Source organism: Mytilus californianus, unplaced genomic scaffold, assembly GCF_021869535.1.
Source record: "Mytilus californianus isolate M0D057914Y unplaced genomic scaffold, xbMytCali1.0.p SCAF_6, whole genome shotgun sequence".
Classification (NCBI taxonomy): domain Eukaryota; kingdom Metazoa; phylum Mollusca; class Bivalvia; order Mytilida; family Mytilidae; genus Mytilus; species Mytilus californianus.
Genome location: NW_026262712.1, coordinates 28,518,010 through 28,540,845, shown reverse-complemented (window position 1 = coordinate 28,540,845; position 22,836 = coordinate 28,518,010). Strand labels below are relative to the sequence as shown.

The 22,836-nt window shown below is 33.2% G+C and overlaps 2 protein-coding genes across 2 annotated transcripts in view; one reads left to right on the top strand and one right to left on the bottom strand.

Annotated features, from left to right (window-relative positions):
- The first annotated feature begins 4,979 nt into the window (after window positions 1-4,979).
- Window positions 4,980-16,451, top strand: LOC127704929 (uncharacterized). The gene is made up of 2 exons (XM_052209167.1): window positions 4,980-5,041; window positions 13,931-16,451. Exons 1-2 carry the CDS (start codon window positions 5,026-5,028, stop codon window positions 15,631-15,633), a joined length of 1,719 nt encoding a protein of 572 aa, XP_052065127.1. The 5' UTR covers window positions 4,980-5,025; the 3' UTR covers window positions 15,634-16,451.
- A 1,702-nt stretch (window positions 16,452-18,153) lies between these two features.
- The window catches only part of LOC127704928 (blastula protease 10-like), a 30,481-nt gene continuing 25,798 nt past the window's right edge, over window positions 18,154-22,836 (bottom strand). Inside the window, exons 11-13 of the mRNA XM_052209166.1 lie at window positions 21,348-21,457; window positions 20,226-20,347; window positions 18,154-18,881 (exon numbers count right to left, since the gene is read on the bottom strand). Of these exons, the coding sequence (XP_052065126.1) occupies window positions 18,602-18,881; window positions 20,226-20,347; window positions 21,348-21,457 (512 nt within the window). The 3' untranslated portion in view covers window positions 18,154-18,601. The remainder of the gene's footprint in view (window positions 18,882-20,225; window positions 20,348-21,347; window positions 21,458-22,836) is intronic.

Below are 22,836 nucleotides of genomic sequence, written 5' to 3'. Positions count from 1 at the left end.
TCATAGAACTGTTCTAAACTGTCCTAAAACCGTTCTACCTAGAACAGTTCTACCCTAGTCGTAGAACTGACCAAATCAGTTCTAATCGTAGAACTGTTCTAGTCGTAGAACTGTTCTAGCCGTAGAACTATTCTAGTCGTAGAATTGACCAAAGATTTGTTCAGTTCTAGGTAGAACTGTCTAAAACTGTTCTAGGGTAGAACTGTCAGGATCAGTTCTAGGTAGAACTGACCAAATCAGTTCTAGGTTAGAACTGTTCTAGCTACAACTGTCTAAAAGGGTGTCAGGATAACAGTTCTACATATTGTCATAGAACAGTTCTCCTGACAGATTCTGACAGATTTGATGAGAGGTTAGAAGTGATCTCCACTGTAGTGTTTCTAAAATTGCTATGCATCTAACGAAATAATTTCAGTAACTTATGGGGTTGATATTTTTTGAAATTTTTATATTTTTGTCAACAGGTCAAAATACATATTGTGTCAAAACTTTATGAAAATTAAACGAGCCAAATATATTTAAGTCAGCGTATTGGGTAACCCTATAAGTGTCCATAAAACAGCTACAATCAAGTATGAACAAATTTTGCAATGAGGCAATATGGCATTTAATGGTCCGTGTTGTCCCAGATGATATGATATAAACCCACTGGAATAATAGTATTACTGAAATAGTGCTTCTTCAACTATATGAACATTATAGAAGTCAGAATAATCATTGAAATTTGAATAACTTCAGTACTTAAACTGCAATACTGAATCAACTTTTGAATAAGGAGATTGGATGCGTATCACTGTGAACTTCACTGCCAGACGTATTTTAACCGTGATCTTTCATATTATAGTGTCCAGATAATTCTTGCAGGATGATTTATTACCTCTACATCTTTTTGAAAATATTCCATTGAATTGTATGTCAAAACAATGGGAGTAAACTCAAAATAAGTAAAAAAAAACACTCGGTACATACACATGAACGATAAATTTGTACATGTTGCTATAAATGCTACAGATACAGTCGGATCAAGAATCCGGCAGACCTTCCACTCCAAAAATATTGCACAATTGAGAATGGCCTGTCTTTCCCACTCCCACTCCCCTCGACATGACATATATGAGGTCTATCCCATACCCCTAGGGGCAAAATAAACAAACATTTTCCAATTTCCGTTCATACAACATATTTATATTTTTATGATTTGTCCTTTCTATTGGATAAAGAAAATACAGTTTCTCTACCTTGAAAACTCCAACTTTCTGAATTTTGCCTCCAGCAGAATTATATTGTGTTTCTTTTTTTTCCCCGGTGTTTAACGCCACTCACATGTCTTTATCATGGCGGCCATTTTTTTGATTGGTGGAGGAACCTGGAGTACCCGGAAAAAAAAAGCAGTCCTTGTCAATAAAATCGACACGTAGATAAATTGCTTTGACCAGTCTTCCATCGAGGTCTCTCCAGAATTCGAGAAATATGTTTCAATTAAAATTATGAGGAATGATAATTTAAAGATATGAAAATAAACCCAGAAAATCACTCTTATATTAATAAACCTTTTAAACAATCAAAAAAGTGTTAAAATGTAATACTAAAAAGTGTGTTTCAGAGGAATATGAAAAAACTACTTTAAATCAACTTTCAAAATTGGATTCCGCATCCAAATTTTGTCTTTATGGGAAAGTCAAAACTAATTGTCAGCCTGAGGAATATTTAAATTGCAATAATTTTATACATAGGCAGTTGAATTGGGCAGATATAGAAACATTCCAAGAGCACAACGATTATGTAAAAAATGTGGAGTCATAGATGACGAATTTCATTTCTTTTTGTATTGTGACATTAACATAGCATTGCGTTCAAATTGTTTTTGCTTATCTAAAAGACTATGTACCACTATTTCAACATCTTGATGCATTTAATAAACTAAAACACATTCTAAACCCCACCCATGAACTTGTTTGTCATATTGGAGTCTTCGTTAAGCAGTTTTAAGAACTAAGGGGGTCAGACCCATGTCAGATAAGTTTATAATTGTGTTTTTTACATTAATTTGTTAATTGAACTCTTTCTTAAAATATGTTCTATTGTATTGTATTGCATTGCATTGCATTGTATTTAATTGTATTGTTTGTTTGTATTGCTTTGACCGTTATGGGTGTAATTTTGCAATAAACAATATATATTATTGATAATAACATTTTTGTGTGTGAATCTCCAACACTTTTAAGCTAAATCTTTGTTTGATATGCTAAATAGAAGGTTTAATCCACAGTAAACCCCTATAATGAAATCATGTACCCAATATTTGATTTGTGGTTTGTATTCAAATAAAGATGAAGATGTTTTTTTTTTTTCATTGGTTCACAAGGAGTATAGAACAATTATATAAGACACTTTTTGGGGGTAAAAAACCTCAATAAAGTACAAAGTATAAACAGGTTGAACATATATCCTACCCCTTTCTATTTAAGCGTTTAAAAGTATAGTCTTCTTACCCCCCGAGGCTATTTATAAATGGCAATGAATTTGCACATGAAACTTTACTGCAGAATGCACTAAGGAATAATGTTACATGGCAAGATAGATGGTAGAGGCACATGGTATTTATCTTTGGATAGATGCACAGAAGCCAGAATACATCAAACCAATTGGATGTAGATGCCTTAATGAAGTTTCTGTCTGTCATATGTCCATTGCCTTTGACCTCATCTTCAAAGTTCAGCGATTGCTTGGAAAAGGTATAGATTTTTTGTCATGTGAAATACTCTCTTATTATGAGTAAAAGGATAACTATATTTTGTATATGTATCATCGCAATGTCTACATGTCCGTCAGACAGAGATCCTCTGACCTCGACCTCATAACTCGGATCAGCGATCAATTATTAAGGTAAAATCGTGTTCAAGTTTTTATGTAAGATACTATAATCAAACGGTCACAACGTTTGGTGTGTGAAATGAATGTAAGGCTTACTTGTCAGACTGGCAGGATTCATCTGACCTTGACCTCATTTTCATGGGCAGTTGTTCAATGTTAATTTTTTTTTGTGGTTTGTTTTGTTTCTCAGATACTATAAGCAATAGCTCAGCTGTATTTGATGTATGAAATTATTGTAAGGTGTACATGTCCGTCTGGCAGGTTTTATCTGACCTTTACCGTTTGTTTATGTGGGAGCCTAGTTTGATGGCCAACTATACGGTAGAAGTTTTTCTCAATGTTGAAGGACGCACGACGATCTAGTTTTGCTTAAATCCGTTTCTTTTGGACTGTGTTGGATAGTTGTCTCATTGGCAATCATACAACATTGCTTTCTATTTCGAACTTATTTATACAAATGACAGTGGTATGATCCGTCTTGTGATGTCAGTTATCATTGACCTCATGGTTCAATGATCACAAATCAAATTTGTTTTATCGCTATATTTTTTTTCCCGTTAACAAAAGTGAAAGGACAACACTGTTTAATGGAACGAATCGATGCATTGTAAGGTGTTTATATAACGGTTTATTTCCTCCTCTGTGATATATTTTCCGGCGGATGATTTGTCACAGTAAGTAGTTCCCAAACATGGTATTTTAGAGGTAGATTTATGTCGGGGAGAAAAATTCTTTCGATCTTAATATGTAGAATGTATTTAACAGTAAATTCTATCAGGTTAACATTTCACATACGCTTGGGAACTACAATCCCATTGTCTACAACTAAAGGTACTCACAATCTATATATACATAACCATAATGATAAATGTGTTTCCAAGGTAGGACATATTTGCATAAATTATCAATCAAAGGGAGGTGCTTATTAGAGATTTTCATTTTTCGGAAACTATATTCCGGAATGCATTTCATAGTTGAATATATTATCACCAAACTGATTCGTCGAGTTCCGTAATGGTAGTGATGTGACTGTATTTCTACCTTTACCATTTTTATTGTTCTCGCATCTGAAAACCAGTTATTTGTACCTGTATTTCACATACCTTACATGTATTTTCTTATTGATCAGAAAATTATTTCATAATTATAAGATAAAAAATGTATGTGACATTATTTCTGATTCTGTTACATATTTTTCATGATAGTTGATTTTTTTGTTATATTGTAATAATGAAATAGAAAATTTGCATGGTTTCAAACGGACGATATTTTTACTAACAAATTATTTCCGGATATTATTTTACAACTAGCATATGTGATATTATTTCCGATTACAATACAATTATTTGGTTGTTTTTATCACTTCTTTAGTTTTTTTTAAGAAACTTCATTATGAGTCTATAGTATTTGCATAGATTTAGTTCTTTATTAACTTTTCGATTTAAATCTTTAAATATTACTACTTTGGCTCAAAACAACAATTTCACACCGTCTATCTGTAAAACCGTTCCGGTAAAAATTAAATGTCAATGGAAAATATCTCACAGTAAAATAATTTCCTCCGGAAAGAATCTTACAATATCATATGCAATATTTTTTTCGACGGATGTTATCTCATCCGGAAAGAACTATGCTTTATAATTGCACATCACATAATGTCGAGTTTCCATCACATAATGTTGATTCAACTGTATATAAAGACAAAGTACATGACTTAAAGACAAAGTCACGTCATCTAAGCAGTCCTTAGAACTGAGGGGATCAGACACATGTCAGACAAGTGTGTCTTATTTTTTACATAAATTTGTAAAATGAACTCTTCCTTAAAATATGTTCTATTGTATTGTATTGTATTGCATTGCATTGCATTGCATTGTATTGTATTTAATTGTATCATTGTTTGTTTGAATTGCTTGACCCTTATGGGTTTAATTTAGCAATAAAGATTTATAATAAAAATATAATGGTATAAGCACACTATATAACGGAAAATCACATCATATAACGGTAAAAGCACATCTTCATGAAAATGAACATTATCAGACAGTTTTGGAGTTCCATAGATTAACTGACACATATATCTAGCATATCACGTGGTAGTTACTGAAATTGTATATACATGTATGTACTGTATAATGGGGTAGTTGTTGAATGAATATTATAGTTGGTATGTACATATTTCAGCTTAGTCAATATAGTATGTATTTAATGCATCGATAATGTATGACCCATGTAAAATTTAAAAGGTTAAATGGTCTTAAATATAATAATCAAGAATCTACTTTCGTTTTTGTGACTACATTGTTCGATAAACATACTTCAATCTGTCATGTCATATTATGAGATATTTAAAAAAACAAAAATTGATAGACTGTTTCATGAAAGTCTATAAATTGTATGTTTTATACCTATATTGGAATATGGGAACATAATTTGAGATAACTGTACAAAAGAAGAATCAGAGATAATTGAGTCTGTATTTAACCTCGTGTACAACTAGTTGCTGTTAAAACTGTATCTGAGGGTGGGCTTAGAAAGGAAACACTTACATGTAGATGGGAAATATACGTAAAATTAGGTTGGGATTTTCTCAAGAATAGGAGACAGAAAAACGATTTATTGTTTTTTCATAAAACTGTTTCCGGAGATATTCTTAATTACATTGCCGCAGACGTTTTGTCGTACGCCATCACTAATGTTAAGTATGGTCTGCTAATAAAAAACAGTTGTATCCCATATACTCTGAAAATAGGAATTCACTTGATGGAGAAGTAAGAATAAGTATAATTAAGCTTTACAGGATTCAAAATAAATGCTCAATGAGGATATTAGTCCCTGTCCAGTTTTTTTTCCCACTGATTCACGAAAAAAATAATATAATGCACTGTCAGTTGTGAAATGAGCCTAGTAATATAAAACATCCCCTCTTTTGTGATCATTTGTCAGACAGCTCTCTGTTTGTCTGTGGAGACCAGATAGAAGACCATTTCCATTTCTTTAATATATGCACAATTTATATTCATCAAAAATATGAGGTCTTTCGAAAACTGAGAATATTCAACAGTAGCAATCTTGATAACCTACATCAGGGCTGCTACGATCTAAATATTGATAAAAATAAATGTTTACACATAAATACACAGCAATATAATCAAGAAACTGGTCGATTTTTATAATTTATCAATTCTCTACTACATAATATTGCCATGGCGGTCGAGTATAACGAAACTTTCAGGTCAGGGTACATTGAATTGACGGACGATATGACGACAGATAAACAAGTAATGTGCAGTTTTGTTAAATGAAAATATACTAGTAAATTGACTAATCTATTGTTTATTAATTTATAATTCCAATCTGGACGAATATTTACATAATATACAATATATAATTCAAATCACAAATAAAACTGCTGGAGAAACTATATAGAAGAGGGACGAAAGATACCAGAGGGACAGTCAAACTCATAGATCGAAAACAAACTGACAACGCCATGGCCAAAAATAAAAGACAAACAGACAAACAACAGTACAGATGACACAACATAGAAAACTAAAGACTAAGCAACACGAACCCCACCAAAAACTGGGGGTGATCTCAGGTGCTCTGGAAGGGTAAGCAGATCCTGCTCCACATGTGGCACCCGTCGTGTTGCTTATGTTATTACAAATCCGGTAAATAGTCTAATTCGGTAAGTCACATTCGTGAAAAGGGAAGGGTATTGTAGTTACGACATAAGGAACATATCCGATATCATCTGTGAAACGGTTATTCCATAACGGTCAACCAACTCGTAATGCCTTCGTTAAAATTACGAAGGGATGATTTCAACTTCACCATTTGGAACTCTTGGCTTAAAAGCCTCCTTGTGAGCAGCAATCTTCTATCAAGGAAATCATGATAGGAAACACAAGCCAGGGAATATCGTATAAATTGGGAGATATATACTCCGTATGCAGGCGCTGCTGGAATGTTGCTACATAGAAATGGAAAGTTCACAATTGGGAAGCTGAAATCATCTCTTTTGTCGTAAAGTTTTGTTTTCAACCGACCCTCATTGTCAATTTCTAGATGTAAGTCAAGATATGAGGCAAACTTAACTGTATCTGTAGTATCCTTTATCTCTAGTTCGATGGGATAGATTCGTTCAACATAGTCACCAAATTTTGTATTATTTAGTGAGAGAACATCATCTATATAGCGGAACGTAGAGTTAAAGGATATTGCTAACTTCTTATCTTTCTTCCTAAGAAGTTCCTGTATGAAGTCATGTATAGGCTATAGGCACATAACTTCCAAAAGTGAATCGTACTTATTAATAACACAATACTGTGCGGACAAAAAACCACACACCAGTGTCAAATACTGTGCAAACACACGAGTGAACACACTGAAATGTCTCGCCTTCATTGATTTTATTTTGGTAGTCCTAAATATAAAGCTTTACTACAACTACCATATAAACTTAACATGATCCAAGAAAATGAGGTCAAGGTCAGATAAACCAAACTGGAAATACATGTACACCTTACAATCATTCCATACACCAAATATGCTTTAACTATAGTTGACCTATTGCACATAGTATCTACCCGTTAAGAAACAAACTTAACCATGAATACTTAACATTGTCAATTATCCATGAAAATGAGGTCAAGGTCAGATGAACCCTGCCAGACAGACATGTACACCTTACAATCATTATATGCTTTAAACGTAGTTGACCTATTGCATATAGTATCTAAGAAAAAAACTTAACCAGGAAAACTTAAGATTGACCAATGAACCATGAAAAAGAGGTCATGGTCCGATGATAATTGCAAGACAGACATATACACCTTACAATTATTCCATACGCCAAATATAGTTGACCTATTGCTTATGGTATTAGAAAAACAGACAAAAAAACAAAAACGTAACATTGAGCAATGAACCGTAAAAATGAGGTCAAGGTCAAATGACAGCTACATGTACCAGGTGGACATGTACACCTAAAAACCATTCCGTACACCAAATATAATAGACCTATTGCTTATAGTATCTGAAATATGGACTTGACCACGAAAACTTAACCTTGTTCACTGCTCCATGAAATGAGGTCGAGGTCAAGTAAAACTGTCTGACGGGCATGAGGACCTTGCAAGCTTCGTACATACCAAGTATAGTTATCATATTACTCATCATAAAAGAGAAATTCAGAATACTAAAAATCTTAACTTTTTTTTTCAAGTAGTCACTTTACCATGAAAATGAGATCAAGGACAATGAACAGATGACAGACGAAAACTTAAGGTTCCCAGTTAACGCCGCCGCCGCAGCCGCCAGGTCACTATCCCTATGTCGAGCTTTCGGCGACAGAAGTCGTAGGCTCGACAAAAAAACACGCAACAGTGTCCAATACTGTGCGGATAAAAACCACACAACAGTGTCCAATACTGTGGGGACAAAAAAAAAACACAAAACAGTGTTCAATACTAAGCGGACAAAAACAACCCAACTGTGTCCAATACTGTGCAGACAAAAAACCGCACAACAGTGTCCAATAATGTGCGCATAAAAACCACGCAACAGTGTCCAACACTGTGCGGACAAAAACTCCGCAACAGTGTCCAATACTGTGCGGAAACCACGCAACAGTGTCTAGTACTGTGCGGACAAAAAACCACAAAACAATGTCAAATACTGTGCGGACAAAAACCGCCCAACTGTGTCCAATACTGTGCGGAGACACCGCACAACAGTGTCCAATAATGTGCGCACGAAAACGACGCAACAGTGTCTAATACTGTGCGCATAAAAACACGCAACAGTATCCAATACTGTGCACACAAAAACCACACAACAGTATCCAATACTGTGCACACAAAAACCACACAACAGTGTCCAATACTGTGCACAAAAAAAAAACAAAAAAAAAAAACACGCAACATTGTCCAATACTGTGCGCACAAAAACACGCAACAGTGTCCAATACTGTTTAAAAAAACCCAACAGTTATATAAGTCAACTTTCACTGAATCTCACAAGGTTCTGCCAAGATCTGCCTAGACTATCACAAACACTTTTTAACGTTTCATATTTTATCGTTTCCTTCTCGTACTCAATTCTTCCTAACACTGAAACAGATGGCCCTTATATATCCATCAATTCCAATATATTCTTCAAATCACCTAAATATTCTCCAACTAACCTAAATATTTTCCAAATATTCTCCAACTGACCTAAATAATCTCTAGATATTCTCCAACTGATCTAAATAATCTCCAAATATTCTCCAACTCTTTGTTTACAAAAACAAAACATATAAATCATATCAAAGTATTTACTACGTGACCTCGAGAACATGCTAGGCTAATATCTTATTGCAGGATAGCCATTTAACTAAATGACTTTAACAAACGATAACCAAAACTTTCATATATCAAAATTAATTACAGTGAAAGATAAAACAACACTCTAATAGTATAACTATTCATTAGACTTTAACCACAGTGTAATTTTTACCACTTTCGGGTTTTAATAAAAACAAATCTAACATCAAATAAAAAAAAAATAATCAATTTGTGTTCAATCTTTTTGCAAATATATTTATCAATAGTTCATTTAATTTTTTTTATTAATAAAATCATGAAATTAACTGACTTTGTAATAAGATGGTATACTGTCATACTATGTATTAGAATAAACAATAATATTATTTATATAAGTATAAAAACTTTGTTGCAGTGAATTTGAGTACATATCACTTAAAAGATTCTAGTTGTTTCCCTACCATTACTAATAATGTGGTATAACACAGTACATTAATATTTTAAGTAGTGAACTGGTAAGAATTAATTATAATTTTTTTTATTAAAAATGCAAACCCAATAAAATATATCAAGACGTAGGGGTTGTCTTCCTTGACGCATTGCAATAATGAATGAGCTATGAATTATCAGATAAATATGATATGGGAAAGGATTGGTATAGGCTTTGCCTTTTCTTTTGTCCAATTCCTTTGTTTAAATGTACGTTTGGTATTTGAATGCCTAAATTTCACGCTATTTTATGAATTGTAAATTTGATCACGTCCTCAATATGCATGAGACTATTTGCCACTGGATGTAACGAATTCACAATCAATTCATTATCATTTTGAGCATTTCCTGTTACGCTATATATATATATATATATAACCTTATCCTTTGAGTCGTGTGAACTATTTCCATCACTTGGCATCCGTCTATCGGCATCTTTTTATCTGAACCCACTGGATCAATTTCAATCAAACATCAGCTAAATGATTCTAAGTGATTGTAATATATAAAATTGTGTTTTGTGTTCCTGCCTATCAAGCTCATCAAGGCCGCCATAGGCAAAAAAAAAAAAAAAAAACACAACCAAAGAGAATATAAGGGTTATATGGAAGCAATTACCATATATTTTTAAACCACAATTATAGAGAAAATCTTGCAGGCCAGTGCTATTGAATATCAAGATCTTCTCCCCCGTTTGTCCAGCCAGACGATTTATTACCGATTTTGTTATGATTGTGGAATTTACCGATATATTATTGAAAGCTATACAGAATAGAGATATATGGGAAACCTCAAACACGATTAGTAAACGTTAGTTCTACAAATAAGTAAACATGACATAAATTTCCAGTTGTCTTATATGAGTTATTGCCCTTAAATGATCATTTTGGCACCTATATTAACTTTTTCACATTTTTATCTTTAAAACTGTAATACGTAGACAGAAATTGTAATTAACAAACCTCACCAGCAAGGGAAAAGGTAGTAATTAGTCACATGACTGAAACTGTCGTGCTCTTTTACGAAAACTTTTATGTTTATGCCCCAGCTAGGGGCATTATGTTTTTCGGTCTGTGTGTCCGTTCGTCCGTCCGTCCGTCCGTCCGTTCGTTTGTCCGCCTGTCCCGTTTCAGTTTCAAGTTTTTTGTCAAGGTAGTTTTTGATGAAGTTGAAGTCCAATCAACTTCAAACTTAGTACACATGTTCCCTTTGGTATAATCTTTCTAATTTTAATGCCAAATTAGAGTTTTGACCCCAATTTCACGGTCCACTGAACATAGAAAATGATAGTACATCCGCGTACTATGGACACATTCTTGTTTTTAGATATTGACTTCATAAACAAGGAAACTAAGATGATTCAATGGTACTAAATACTTTTAATGACTATTAAGCGGGGTTCCATTCGATTTTGAGAAAGGATTAGGGCTTAATAGATTTTATAAATATTTTGTTACGTTTGCTGAAAAAAAAAATGTGATTCTGGCACTGAACAGAGTAAATTAATTAAAAGACACTGATTTCACTTGAGGCACTTGAAAAAGCTGAATATTAATAAAAATAAATAATTTGGGATTTTTTATAAAAATAATTGATTGATATACTGGTGAACAAAATATGGCAATAAAATATTGCATATCTTTGTCAGCAGAGCGATTCATGCTTTTTTGAACCTCACCGTCATCGAGGGTAAGACACATTTGGTTTGTGACCTAAAATGAACTATCCATTTTTTACATTTATGTACACTATCGCTAGCACATCTGAATGTTATCTCCCCCCCCCCCCCCCCCCCCCCGCGACGCGTTGAGTGGACACAGAAATAACGATAGTTTGTTTGTCCGTCCTCCTGTCCAGTCTTGTAAGCACTCTCACATGTATTTTTTTTTAGCAATATCTCGGACAAATTCGAAAATCAGTGCAGATTAACTATTTTGAAAAGGATAATGCTCCTTGGAAATACTAATTATAAGAATAATTGCAATGTAAGCGCTCTCACTTATGAATGCAATTCTGGCCAGAATTTTATGAAATTTTATCAAAAGGTATCATTGTTTGTCTGTTATGTCTCGGACCAGGAAGAAAAACAATGAGATCATCTATTTTTAAAGAGTTACGCCCCTTGAAAATATCAGTTATATGGAAAAGTGCGTGCACAATTCTATACAGCTTTTATGAAATTTATTTCAAAAGTGTATGTCAGCGATGTCTCTGACACCTTTGAAATCTGTGCCGATCCTCTATTTTTCATAGAATTATGCCCATCGACAATATCAAGTATATGAAACATTGCATTGTAAGTGCTCTAATATGTACAATTCTTGCCACATTTGTATGACATTTACATCAAAGGCTTTTGGCGCAATGTATCGGGCTAGTTCGAAACTCAGTGCCGATGAACTATTTTTTTAAAAGTTATATCCTTGGAAATATTAATTATATGGAAAATTTATTTGTAATCGCTCTCAAGCCTACATTTCTATGAGATATCTATAGAACGATTTTAAGGACCAAAAATATATATTTTTAGCTCAGGCCAGGTGAGCTTTTCTCATTATTTGGCGTTCGTCGTCCGTCGTCTTCCGTCGTAGTCGTCGTCCGTTAACTTTTATAAAAAAAAACTACTCCTCTGAAACTACTGGGCCAAATTTAACTAAACTTGGTCACAATTATCATTGGGGTATCTAGTATACAAAAAATGTCCAATGATACCGCCTGGCAATCAAGATGGCCGACATGGCTAAAATAGAACAAAGGGGTTAAATGCAAGTTGTGTCTATTATTTTGAAAACCATTATAAATAGAGAAAATCTTACAGATGATGAAATGTTCAGAATGTTGAGCTCAACCAAATGTCCGTATTCGTCAAAACTGCCAGACAACTTCGTATAGGAGTTATTGCCCTTAAATGACAAATTTTACCATTTTATTTCATTTCATTTTTGCCTCTTATCTTGAAAACTATAATAGATAGAGAGGAACTTTTAATTGCAAAAATATTCAGCAAGACACGTTCTACAAATAAGTCTCATAGAGTTATTGCCCTTTGATGATGACTTTTACCAATCTTTTGCGTTTTTGTCTTGTATCTTTAAAATTATAATAGATAGATAGAAACTTAAATATGCAAAAATGATCAGCAAGGCAAGATCTACTTACAAGTTAATTTTTGCCGATATAGGTAGTAGACTGTCACTCTTTATAGGAGTGATTGCCCTTAAATGAGGATTTTTTTACCCTCTTTTGTGTTTTGAGCAAAAACTTAAAAAGATAGAGAGAAACTAAACAGACTAAATTATCAGCAATACAAGAACAACAAAACATATATTTTTGTCATGAATTCTATTCTCGTCTACAATGTTGGAGAGTGTCCATTGTTGAATATGCACATAGACCAAAGTTAGCGACACAGGCACTTTCAAGCCTCTAGTTTTAGTTATTGCTCTTGGACAGGCAAAAAGGTGCGGGGGACATCGGAACTCTGTTCTTTTATTTCTCTCAAAACATTTGTTTCTGTTGGATTTTGACTAAATTACCTTCTTTATAACAAGTCGCAAGTGTATCATATAAAAATAAGATGTGGTATAATTGCCAAAATGAGACAAGTCTCCATCAGTGACCAAATGACATAGAAATTATAAACTATAATAGGTCACCGTTCATGCATTGTATGATGCACTCTATGACAGAAATACATAAAACAAAAAAAGGTGACAAACCGAAAACCTAGCGCCTATTTAAATGACCACTCAACAAGTTAGTTTTCTCGATCGTTTGAATTGTTTTACATTGTCACTTCGGGGCCTTTTATAGCTGACTGTGCGGTATGGGCTTTGCTCATTGTTGAAGACCGTACGGTGACCCATAGTTGTTAATTTCTGTGTCATTTGGTCTCTTGTGGGGAATTGTCTCATTGGCAATCATACCACATCTTCTTTGTTATAAAGCTTAGGGAATCGACTATTGAAAACCTATGACCGGCTTCCACATTCTGCACTCAATAGGCAAATCATACGCCAGCATATTTCAGCCGTAGGTGTATATTAGAACATTGCCGTGGTCGTTTATATGACAAAACATTTCAATATAAATACTATAAACAACAAAATATGGTACATAAGAACTTATTAAAGTTCAAATATTCATTTAACAAATAGTATAAGTGCAATATATTGTTAAAACATCTTTCAATGCGTGTTATTAAAAAAAATATATAAAAACATGTACTTTTGATCACTTAAAATTGTTTGTTGTAGAAAAAAATTCCCCAAACATACCTGGCGTCCTAAAAAGAATGGCTGGCGCCTCCAACATACATGTACAGAGGTGTGAGCCATGTAATCGAGATGGAGAAAATCAAAAAGCAGTTTCGTGTTGTAGCGACTGCATTGAATATCTCTGTGTGGAGTGCGCGAAATTTCACCGTAAAGGGAAAATAACAGCGAACCACAAGACAATCTCAATCCTTGAAGCTGAAAAAGTAGATTCATCGATTTTAGACATTCCAGAAATTTGTAATATCCACGAGGATCAGAAACTTTCATTCTTTTGTGTACAACATGATACAATCTGTTGCGCTTTTTGTCTTCGAGAATTGCATAGCGCATGCAAAGATGTCAGGTCAATGGAAAAAGCATCAAAAGGCGTGAGAACGGGAACATCGATAGAGGATTTAAAACGGCGAATGTCAGATTTTTCGCTTATAATAGGTAGAATAGTCGAGGCTTACAAGAACAATTTGAGTTTAGTATCTGTCCAGAAAGACGAATGTAAAGAAAAGTTAAGAAATATTCGAAAGGAACTTATCGGGTTCTTAGATGAACTGGAACAGGTAATCGATAAAAAAGTAGATGTCCTTGATAAAGAATGCAAAGACCAAATTGAACAGAATATTAAAGATCTGACAACAAGAAAAATTAAATCGGAGACCTGGCAAACCGCTATTAAAACGCTTGCAGAGCATGCTTCCGAAACAAGAATTCTCGCAGCCGTTAAGACGCTAGATCTTTTACAAGGTGAGGAGGAAGCTTTCTTAGATAAATTTCAGGAGAAATTAACAGCATACGAAATTCGGTCGTCTTCATATGACTTCATAGGAAAGATTAAACCAATTTTAGCTAAAATATCTGGAATAAAAATAGAAAAGAGTAAAACTACAGTTCCAGGACCACTAAATGGTCAGCAAGATCACACCTATCATTTTCAACAAGGAAAAGTCCTTCTTGATCAGAAGATCAGTTGTTCTCAGCTCAAAATTACAAGAATTTACTCTGCTTGTTTCACTTTAGATAATCGCATAGTATTTTCATGCCACTTTTTGATAAGTATGTATGACATTGCCAGCGCCAGTGTTCAATCAACACAAGTGAAATATTGCCCTTTAGACATAACTTGTGATTTGAAAAATGATATTTATGCATCTTTTCCCGCCGTAGGCCTCTGCAAAATTAATAAAGAGAACTTCACAGAGGACCCTTGGTTTACCCAGACAAGCGGCTGTTTCAATTGTGTCAAGGTTAACAATGACACGATTTATTCAAATACCAACTCTCGGGAAGTTATTGTCTTAAATGAAGATCAAACAATTGTTAAGTCTTTAAAAACTAAAATTAAGCTGGAGTTTATGTGCATGGAAGGCCATAATGGAATATTTATTTCTGATGGCAAATCAATTAAACATATGACTGAAAGTGGCTCAATAAGTCGTATTCCCTACACTCTGAAAAGAGACAATGAGATCACAGGACTAGACGTCGATGAGAAGGGGCAATTATATGCATGTACTTCCAACAAAGAAGTAGGTTCCATTGTACGAATAAACACGACTACAGGATACAAGGAACCAGTTTTAGAAAATCTTGTAACCCCACGTGATATCGCTTTCCATCCGACTAAGAATAAGTTTCTTGTTATGACTGATCACGGAAAGGAATGTTCAGTTTATGAAGTCACTAACTAACATGAAATTTTAACTTATTGTTTCATGATAGAACTGACGGTTGCAATGCCGGGACTTTGTTTTAGCTAACTATACGGTATATGTTTTGCTCATTGTTGAAGGCAGTATTGTAAAATTTAGTTGCTTACATTCATTTCGTTTGGACACTGATGGTTAGTTGCACGCGGCCATTTCCTTTCCCTTTTGTACACAAACTGATTTTGTGGGGACAGAATATTTATTTTGTTGTAGTCTTGGTCTTGGGCAAGATCATTTTTCCAAATTCTTACAAGGCCATTTATATTTATTTAGACAGTTAAGTTAGGTCTTACCATTTATTTTTTGTAAAACAATTTTTCCTCGGGTTTTTGATGTTGAAATAGGAACGCAAGGAAACCATTATAATCATTTCCCAACCCCGGGTCCCTTGATAAAGTATGTGTGCATACACTAATTTATATAGAATATAGAAAACCAATCGATCATATTAATCTCCCATGCGTTTAACAAAATTGCACATAATCAATACTTTGATTTGTTGCTGAAATCTCTATAATCAAATTTTGATATTGAATTTGCTTTCGATCGATTGTACAAAGGAGAGTTGATTCAAAACAATATAAAGGAATAAAGTTTTAATTTTACATGAGTATCGTTGGGTTGCTGTCTCATTGACGTTTATTTAGTTGTTCTTCAAGTTGTCTTTGTATTTTTGTTATAGACAGTCACTAGGGATCAAAATTCGTATATCCAGTTTTAACAGAGATTGACTGTTATTATATTAAACGAATCCTACTAGCTTGTCATCACCTATTTTTATATTAAACGTATCCAACCAGCTTGTTATCACATCAGACGGACACACATCTCACTGGCGGATTGGATAAATCCAGTAAACGACCCCTCCATGCTATTAAGGCCATGAAAATTTTTTTTTATAAAGTTATTCTTTTATTTACCTGTGGACTTTTTTGTGGAAGCACGTGTCATCACGAATGTAACATTTCATTTTGATATGAAGGTTAATTTTTGAATGGCGTGCGATTGTTGTTAGCCAATCAAACTAACAGATTCTCATGAAACATACATGTAATGTAATTATTTAAAAGTCTATCTCAAACTAACCGCAGTACTTTTATGTACCTTTAAATTTGTTACTCTGTTGTTCTAGACTGAAAGGGGTTGAAATAAAAACAAAACCAGTTTCCCCTCAATTGTTTCATACCAGGGACTTTTTCAAAAAATATTTCATTTTTTACTTAAATTCATTTTTTCAAAGCCCTACTTTGTGCTAACAACATTATCGGTTATTTTCATTATAAAATTGCCAAAATAGTTAACGCCCGTAAAATGGCCAAAAAAAGCAACTTTGTCAAATTTTTAGTCCCAATTATTTGATAGCATATTAAACCAAAATTCTGTTGGAAGTAAATAAGCTGTAATTTCTTTTACGGATACAAATCAGTTCATTTTGGTTATCGACGTTCTTCAGTCCAACATTTTCAGAAAAAGAACCAATAATATTAAAAGTTTTGTATCAAAAGATCTTCTACAGTTACCTGCAGCGTAGAACAACATTTTAATGTTATGGAAGTATGTAAAATTGATTAGAAATATTTAAAATATATGACATAGACGCCTTTTAAATTCATTTCCAGTATAGTTTGACAACTTTTAGAGTTTGACCATGTGAGTGAAACAAACAAATGGGAATTAGGCCCCGCCTCTTTAATTTATGTCCTGTTCCGTGTCAGAAATCTCGTCAGTTGTTGTCTTTTGCATCTTTCCCAAGTTTTTGTCATTCGGAAAACTTGATGTTGATGGAAAATCTTCTCATCTGTATTTAATTTGTGATTTCTTTTGGACTCGGAGTGACATATTGTATAGACACTTTTCTTTTGCCGATGGCAGTATCACGTTGATCACTTGGTGCATGCCTTCTGGGTTTTCGGTTGTTGGGATACGGCATCCTTGACGCTTTAAGCATTCCCAATGTGGATAAATCCAGAAAAGTGCCTCAGATGCATAAAATTTGCAAAGGGTTAATTTTATTTTCAAATGTAATATTTTCTACCTAAATTTTACACTTCCTTTTATTTATAAAATACAATCTTTATACAGCGCACCTTGTCATTCGGAATTACAATGATTTGGGTAAAACAACCAGAATCATTACCGTAGTCAGATATTGGGGTCGGATAGCAGGTTTTTTTTTATGCAGACTCTTTCATTGCAAGCACATATCCTGCTTATGTAGCTAATTAATCTACTACAACGAAGAACTGGTATTCGCCAAACAAAACCAGGCTCATGCTCTGGTACTAAAGAAACACATGGTATAAGGCTTACAAATGCAAGTGGGACGTAAAAATCCATCTATGTACCCATCCATGTTTGGGGGTAATGTTAGACCAGAGACTCAAGCTATGAGAGAAGTGGACATAATCCGATTAGACGAAAATGATATAAACCACCAACCCACTCCAAAAACACTACTGACCTTTCAAACAGGTTTGTAGGTCTGTCTGTATACAAAGTTTGTTAACACTCAAATATATACATTTAATTTTATACATAATACATTTTGTATTAATAGAAACATAAAATAATCTCATATAGAAGAAACTGGCATCAGTACACATATTTCCAGAAAGTCATTTTCGAAACTTTTAGATTTGAAATTGTGATTCAAAATTCAATTTTAAAAAGAAATACAAGATCACTCAAATGTAGAAAAAAATGTGAGAAAATGTAAATTCAATATCAAAAAGCTTCATCTTATATTTCCCTTAAGTCATGAGAATTATGCAATTGAAAGAAAAGAAGACACTTATATAAAGCATACATGAAATGAAAATTAACAGGAAAAATCTGTTTCGTATAATTTTAGAGTCAAATTTAGAAGTTTTCTGGAAAGAGCTAAATGTTGAAAAAGCATTGTCACAGCAATGTTTGTTGGAACTGCAACACAAACGTCTTTTTCCTTCTTTTATCGAAGAATATTTGAGAGGTCCATATTTCTAAATATATTCCACGCACTTTCAAGATAGGAATTAGATTGGGTCTGTTCGTTGTTTGAAGAGAAAACCGAATAGAAAGAACCAAGAAAGTTTGTCGGATCTCCTCGTCCAGCTCCATACCTCGGTGGTATTGCCTTTACTTTGGCTTTGAATCCTATACCAGATGTGCGCATGTCTGATATGAAGGTGAGGATCATAAGATTGCCATCGGAAATCAATGTTTTGTTTCGCAGTCCTTCGCCGCAATATCTACAAGAAAACAAAGCATTATTTAAGATTAACTGATTTAGCTTGATACTTTAACATAACAACGTGTTTAAACCTTTTTTCATACATGCATGTACTATTTGAATTATCAATAAGTTTATTTGAAAGATATTGTCTATTTGCTTAGATTTTTTGTAGGATTTGTGGGACAGGAATTAAAGCAATTGCCAGCTTCCCAGTTATCTTATTTGAGAACGATAGAGAACGAATTTAAATAAAATCCATTTCAAAATTTACCGAAGTTTCATCATTTAACATTACATATATGTACAAACCATTTATATTTATCGTGTTACATCGTATTGTTCAGTCTTCGGTTTTTTATGTTGTGTTTTGTGTATTGTTGTTTGTCTTTTGGTCGTTTTTTTTTTTGCTTTTTTGCCATGGCATTGTCAGTTCAGGGGCGGATCCAGCCATTTTTAAAAAAAGGGGGGGGGGGGGGGGGTTCCAACCATATGTCCCCATTCAAAAGCAGTGAATGTCAAAGAAAGGGGGGTTCCAACCCCGGACCTCCCTCGACCCACCACTACAGTTTGTTTTCGACTTATGAGTTTGAGTGTCCCTTTGGTATCTTTTGCCTCTCTTTTGCACGTACACAGCTATGACAGAATAACATATAAAGTAATAATGGAAGACAATATACTGTCTCACAATAAATACTAACAAATAATAAATAGTTAAGTCCAAAACAGAAGGCATTTATAAGATTGAATAATAACCCATCGCCAAAAAATATCAATAATAACCCATCGCCAAAAATTATCAATAATAACCCATCGCCAAAACTTATCTTGGGCAACACCCAATAGTATGTTTATTTTGCCAAAGGACAAGGTATTATAAGTACCAGAGAACGGCCCAAAATTTTCATTCAAATTAAAAGTGACGTGCCATTAAAATTTTAAAACCTATATTTTTTTAAACATCAATAGATTTGTCAACTTCCGCTGATTTAATTCATGTTTTGTTGCTGTAACCATTTTGATACTTTTGATATTTGATAAAAACCGTTGCTAGGCAACCTTCCTTTCACAGGACCACAATAAAAATCATTGTTTTTTTTCAAGTTTCTATACTAAGACCATCAATGATATTAATATAAACTTATTTGGAGAGGGGGCCAAAAACGCCCCTTATCGTACCTTGTCCTTTCCTAAAATTATCAGATTTTTACAGATATCTTTGAAATATACCCCACTTAAATAAATAAAGCAAATATTTTATTTTTTTCAAACTCTTATTAAAGAACAAGAATATATGATACATAATAATAGGATAAAAAAGTTTTTTGTAAACTTACAAATTGCACCTATAATTTTAACTTACTTCTTTCCTGTATCTAATGCACTGTTTGATTTTTGTACTAGAACATAATCGTCTTTACAACCACTTGTTACGTCCAGTTCAAAAACCTCAAATGTTACTTCTATCCGTCTGTCTCGCCTTGTCTATAAAAATATTATTCATAAAATTTCTGGAATATTTTTTTCATATAGCAGAACAATAAGTAGCAAAAAGGAAACGAATCGATAACGATTTGTTTTTGTGGCGAAATTTTTCTTGTGATATTCAGGAAAGTAATGTTTCGCCCACTCGCTAGCAAAGCTCGAACTTTTTTAACGTTGAACGTTGGTAGTTTTCTGCGAGTAAAACTTGTAGGTTTATTGAAGGTACTAATAATTCCCAATCACAATCTCCATATGCAATTTTTAGCATGATTAATCACGTGATAACTAAAGAGACTATGATATAATCGTAAAATGTATGCTCAACAGAATCTTGGATTTCTGTTGGCAGCATATAATTATTCCAGAATAAAAGATATTAGGTACACACAAATGTTGAAAGACTGGTATCTACGGTAGCGTATTAAGGCCATTCTTTTTTTTTCAAATTGTCGATTTAATCTTGGAATTATCAACTTTAATCTTGGAATTTCCAACTTTTTTCTTGGATTTATCAACTTTAATCTTGGAATTTTCAACATTAATCTTGGAATTGTCAACTTTAATCTTGGAATTTTCAACATTAATCTTGGAATTTCCAACTTTAATCTTGGATTTATCAACTTTAATCTTGGAATTTCCAACATTAATATTAGAATTATCAACTTTAATCTTTGAATTTTCAACTTTAATCTTGGAATTTTCAACATTAATCTTGGAATTTCCAACTTTAAAAATGTCAATTTTGAACTGAGAAACTGAGACATGTCTTGAAAGTGAGAAATAGAATTCCTTATCCAGTAGCCCCAGACTCAAAATCTTGGAAAGGCAAAAACAGAAACCGTTTGGTAAGTGTGATATTCAACTAATATCCCAATCCACCTTAAAACCTGTTTTTGCATTTTACTCCTCAATATACCTGTTATATTTGCAACTGCACGTTTAAAAATCTACTATTAAACCATTATTCTATCAACATTTATTTCAATAAAGAGTTGTTCACCTGTATAACATATTGACATTCCATGCTGTCTGTGTATTCATTGGGATATCCAGGGGAGGTAATATACTGTTCCTTTTTTCTAAGGCGAAACCTGCCACCGCATGCTGTGTCTGAAATAAACAGATAATTACTGGCAATATAAACAAATTGACTTAGTCTGAAATAAACATATAATTACTGGCAATATAAACAAATTGAATTAGTCTGAAATAAACATATAATTACTGGTAAAATCTACTTATATAGGCAAACTGGCTTAAGGTTTACATATAGCAGCAATCAGTGTATTAACTAATTGGTAGATGGATAATTGTATAGTTGATTTGTCATATTTACGAACGAAATGGAAAATGAAAAATTCTTTCACACCAAAGAAATAACGGAGCTGTATTTGCTTTCATTTAGAGTAAAGAATTGGAAAATGAAAAAAAAATATTCAATTCTATGAACACCTTATCATTTACTCCGTAATACGAATAATTCAGTTGTTATATTCCGCTGTTCCATGCTACATTAAGGATGTATTCTTCTGATGTGTCAGTCTCGTTGAAATCTCGTTCGGGAATTATTTCCAAAACATGTGATACAAGTGAAAAATATCAATGAATTTAAAAAATATTATAATCAACCTAAACTCTTTGAAAAAAATTGTGAACAAATAAGCAGTTTTGAGTAATAAATTTTTCAAATTTTATAACCAATCCGGTTAGTGTCATCAGCCGAAATGTTGAGTGGTACAAAGAAAAGATTTTACCAAAAATATGTACATCCCATATCAATTTTTTCTTTTCAAAATTCTTACTAGATATGTATTTTTCAATCATTTATAACAAAGAAGTTGAAATAAAATGCATTTTGTTCTAGGCAACAAAATTGTATAAAACTTTCTAATATTAACACCAACCTATAGTTTTTTTTAAGTTAAATTTATTCAGATTGGTCCACTTCATCCTTAGTGAAAGTATGAAAAAAAAGTTTAATTGCGAAACTGATTTTTTTCATGATAATAACCCAAAAAATGGGAAGAAACTTATAAAAGATGGGAAAATCATTAAGAATGGGGTACTTTCAAATGGCCGTAGCAAAAAAAGAAGTGCACCACCATACGATGTTTTCTTCATGAATCACTTTATTACAGTCATATAAATGCAAAAGTCAGGATAAGAAAAAAAGTATAATTCTAGAAATGTTTTACTCCTCAGAGGTGTTTATCCTTAACGCAAAAAAAGAAGAGATCAATGACGGAGAGGGACTGAATTATTCGGATAACATTATTTTGATGTTAGAAATTTTAAAAATAATATCGTAAGGGACGACATCAAAAGTTCAATGTAGGATAAAAAACTTAATTCACATAGTTTTTTCATTGAACCCCCTCCTCTTAACTTAATTTGGGAAGAATTAATTGACCAATATGGATATATGTAAAATCGATTTTTGATAAACAAAACTTGCAGTAATTTTAACCCCCCAACCCCCAAACTATTTG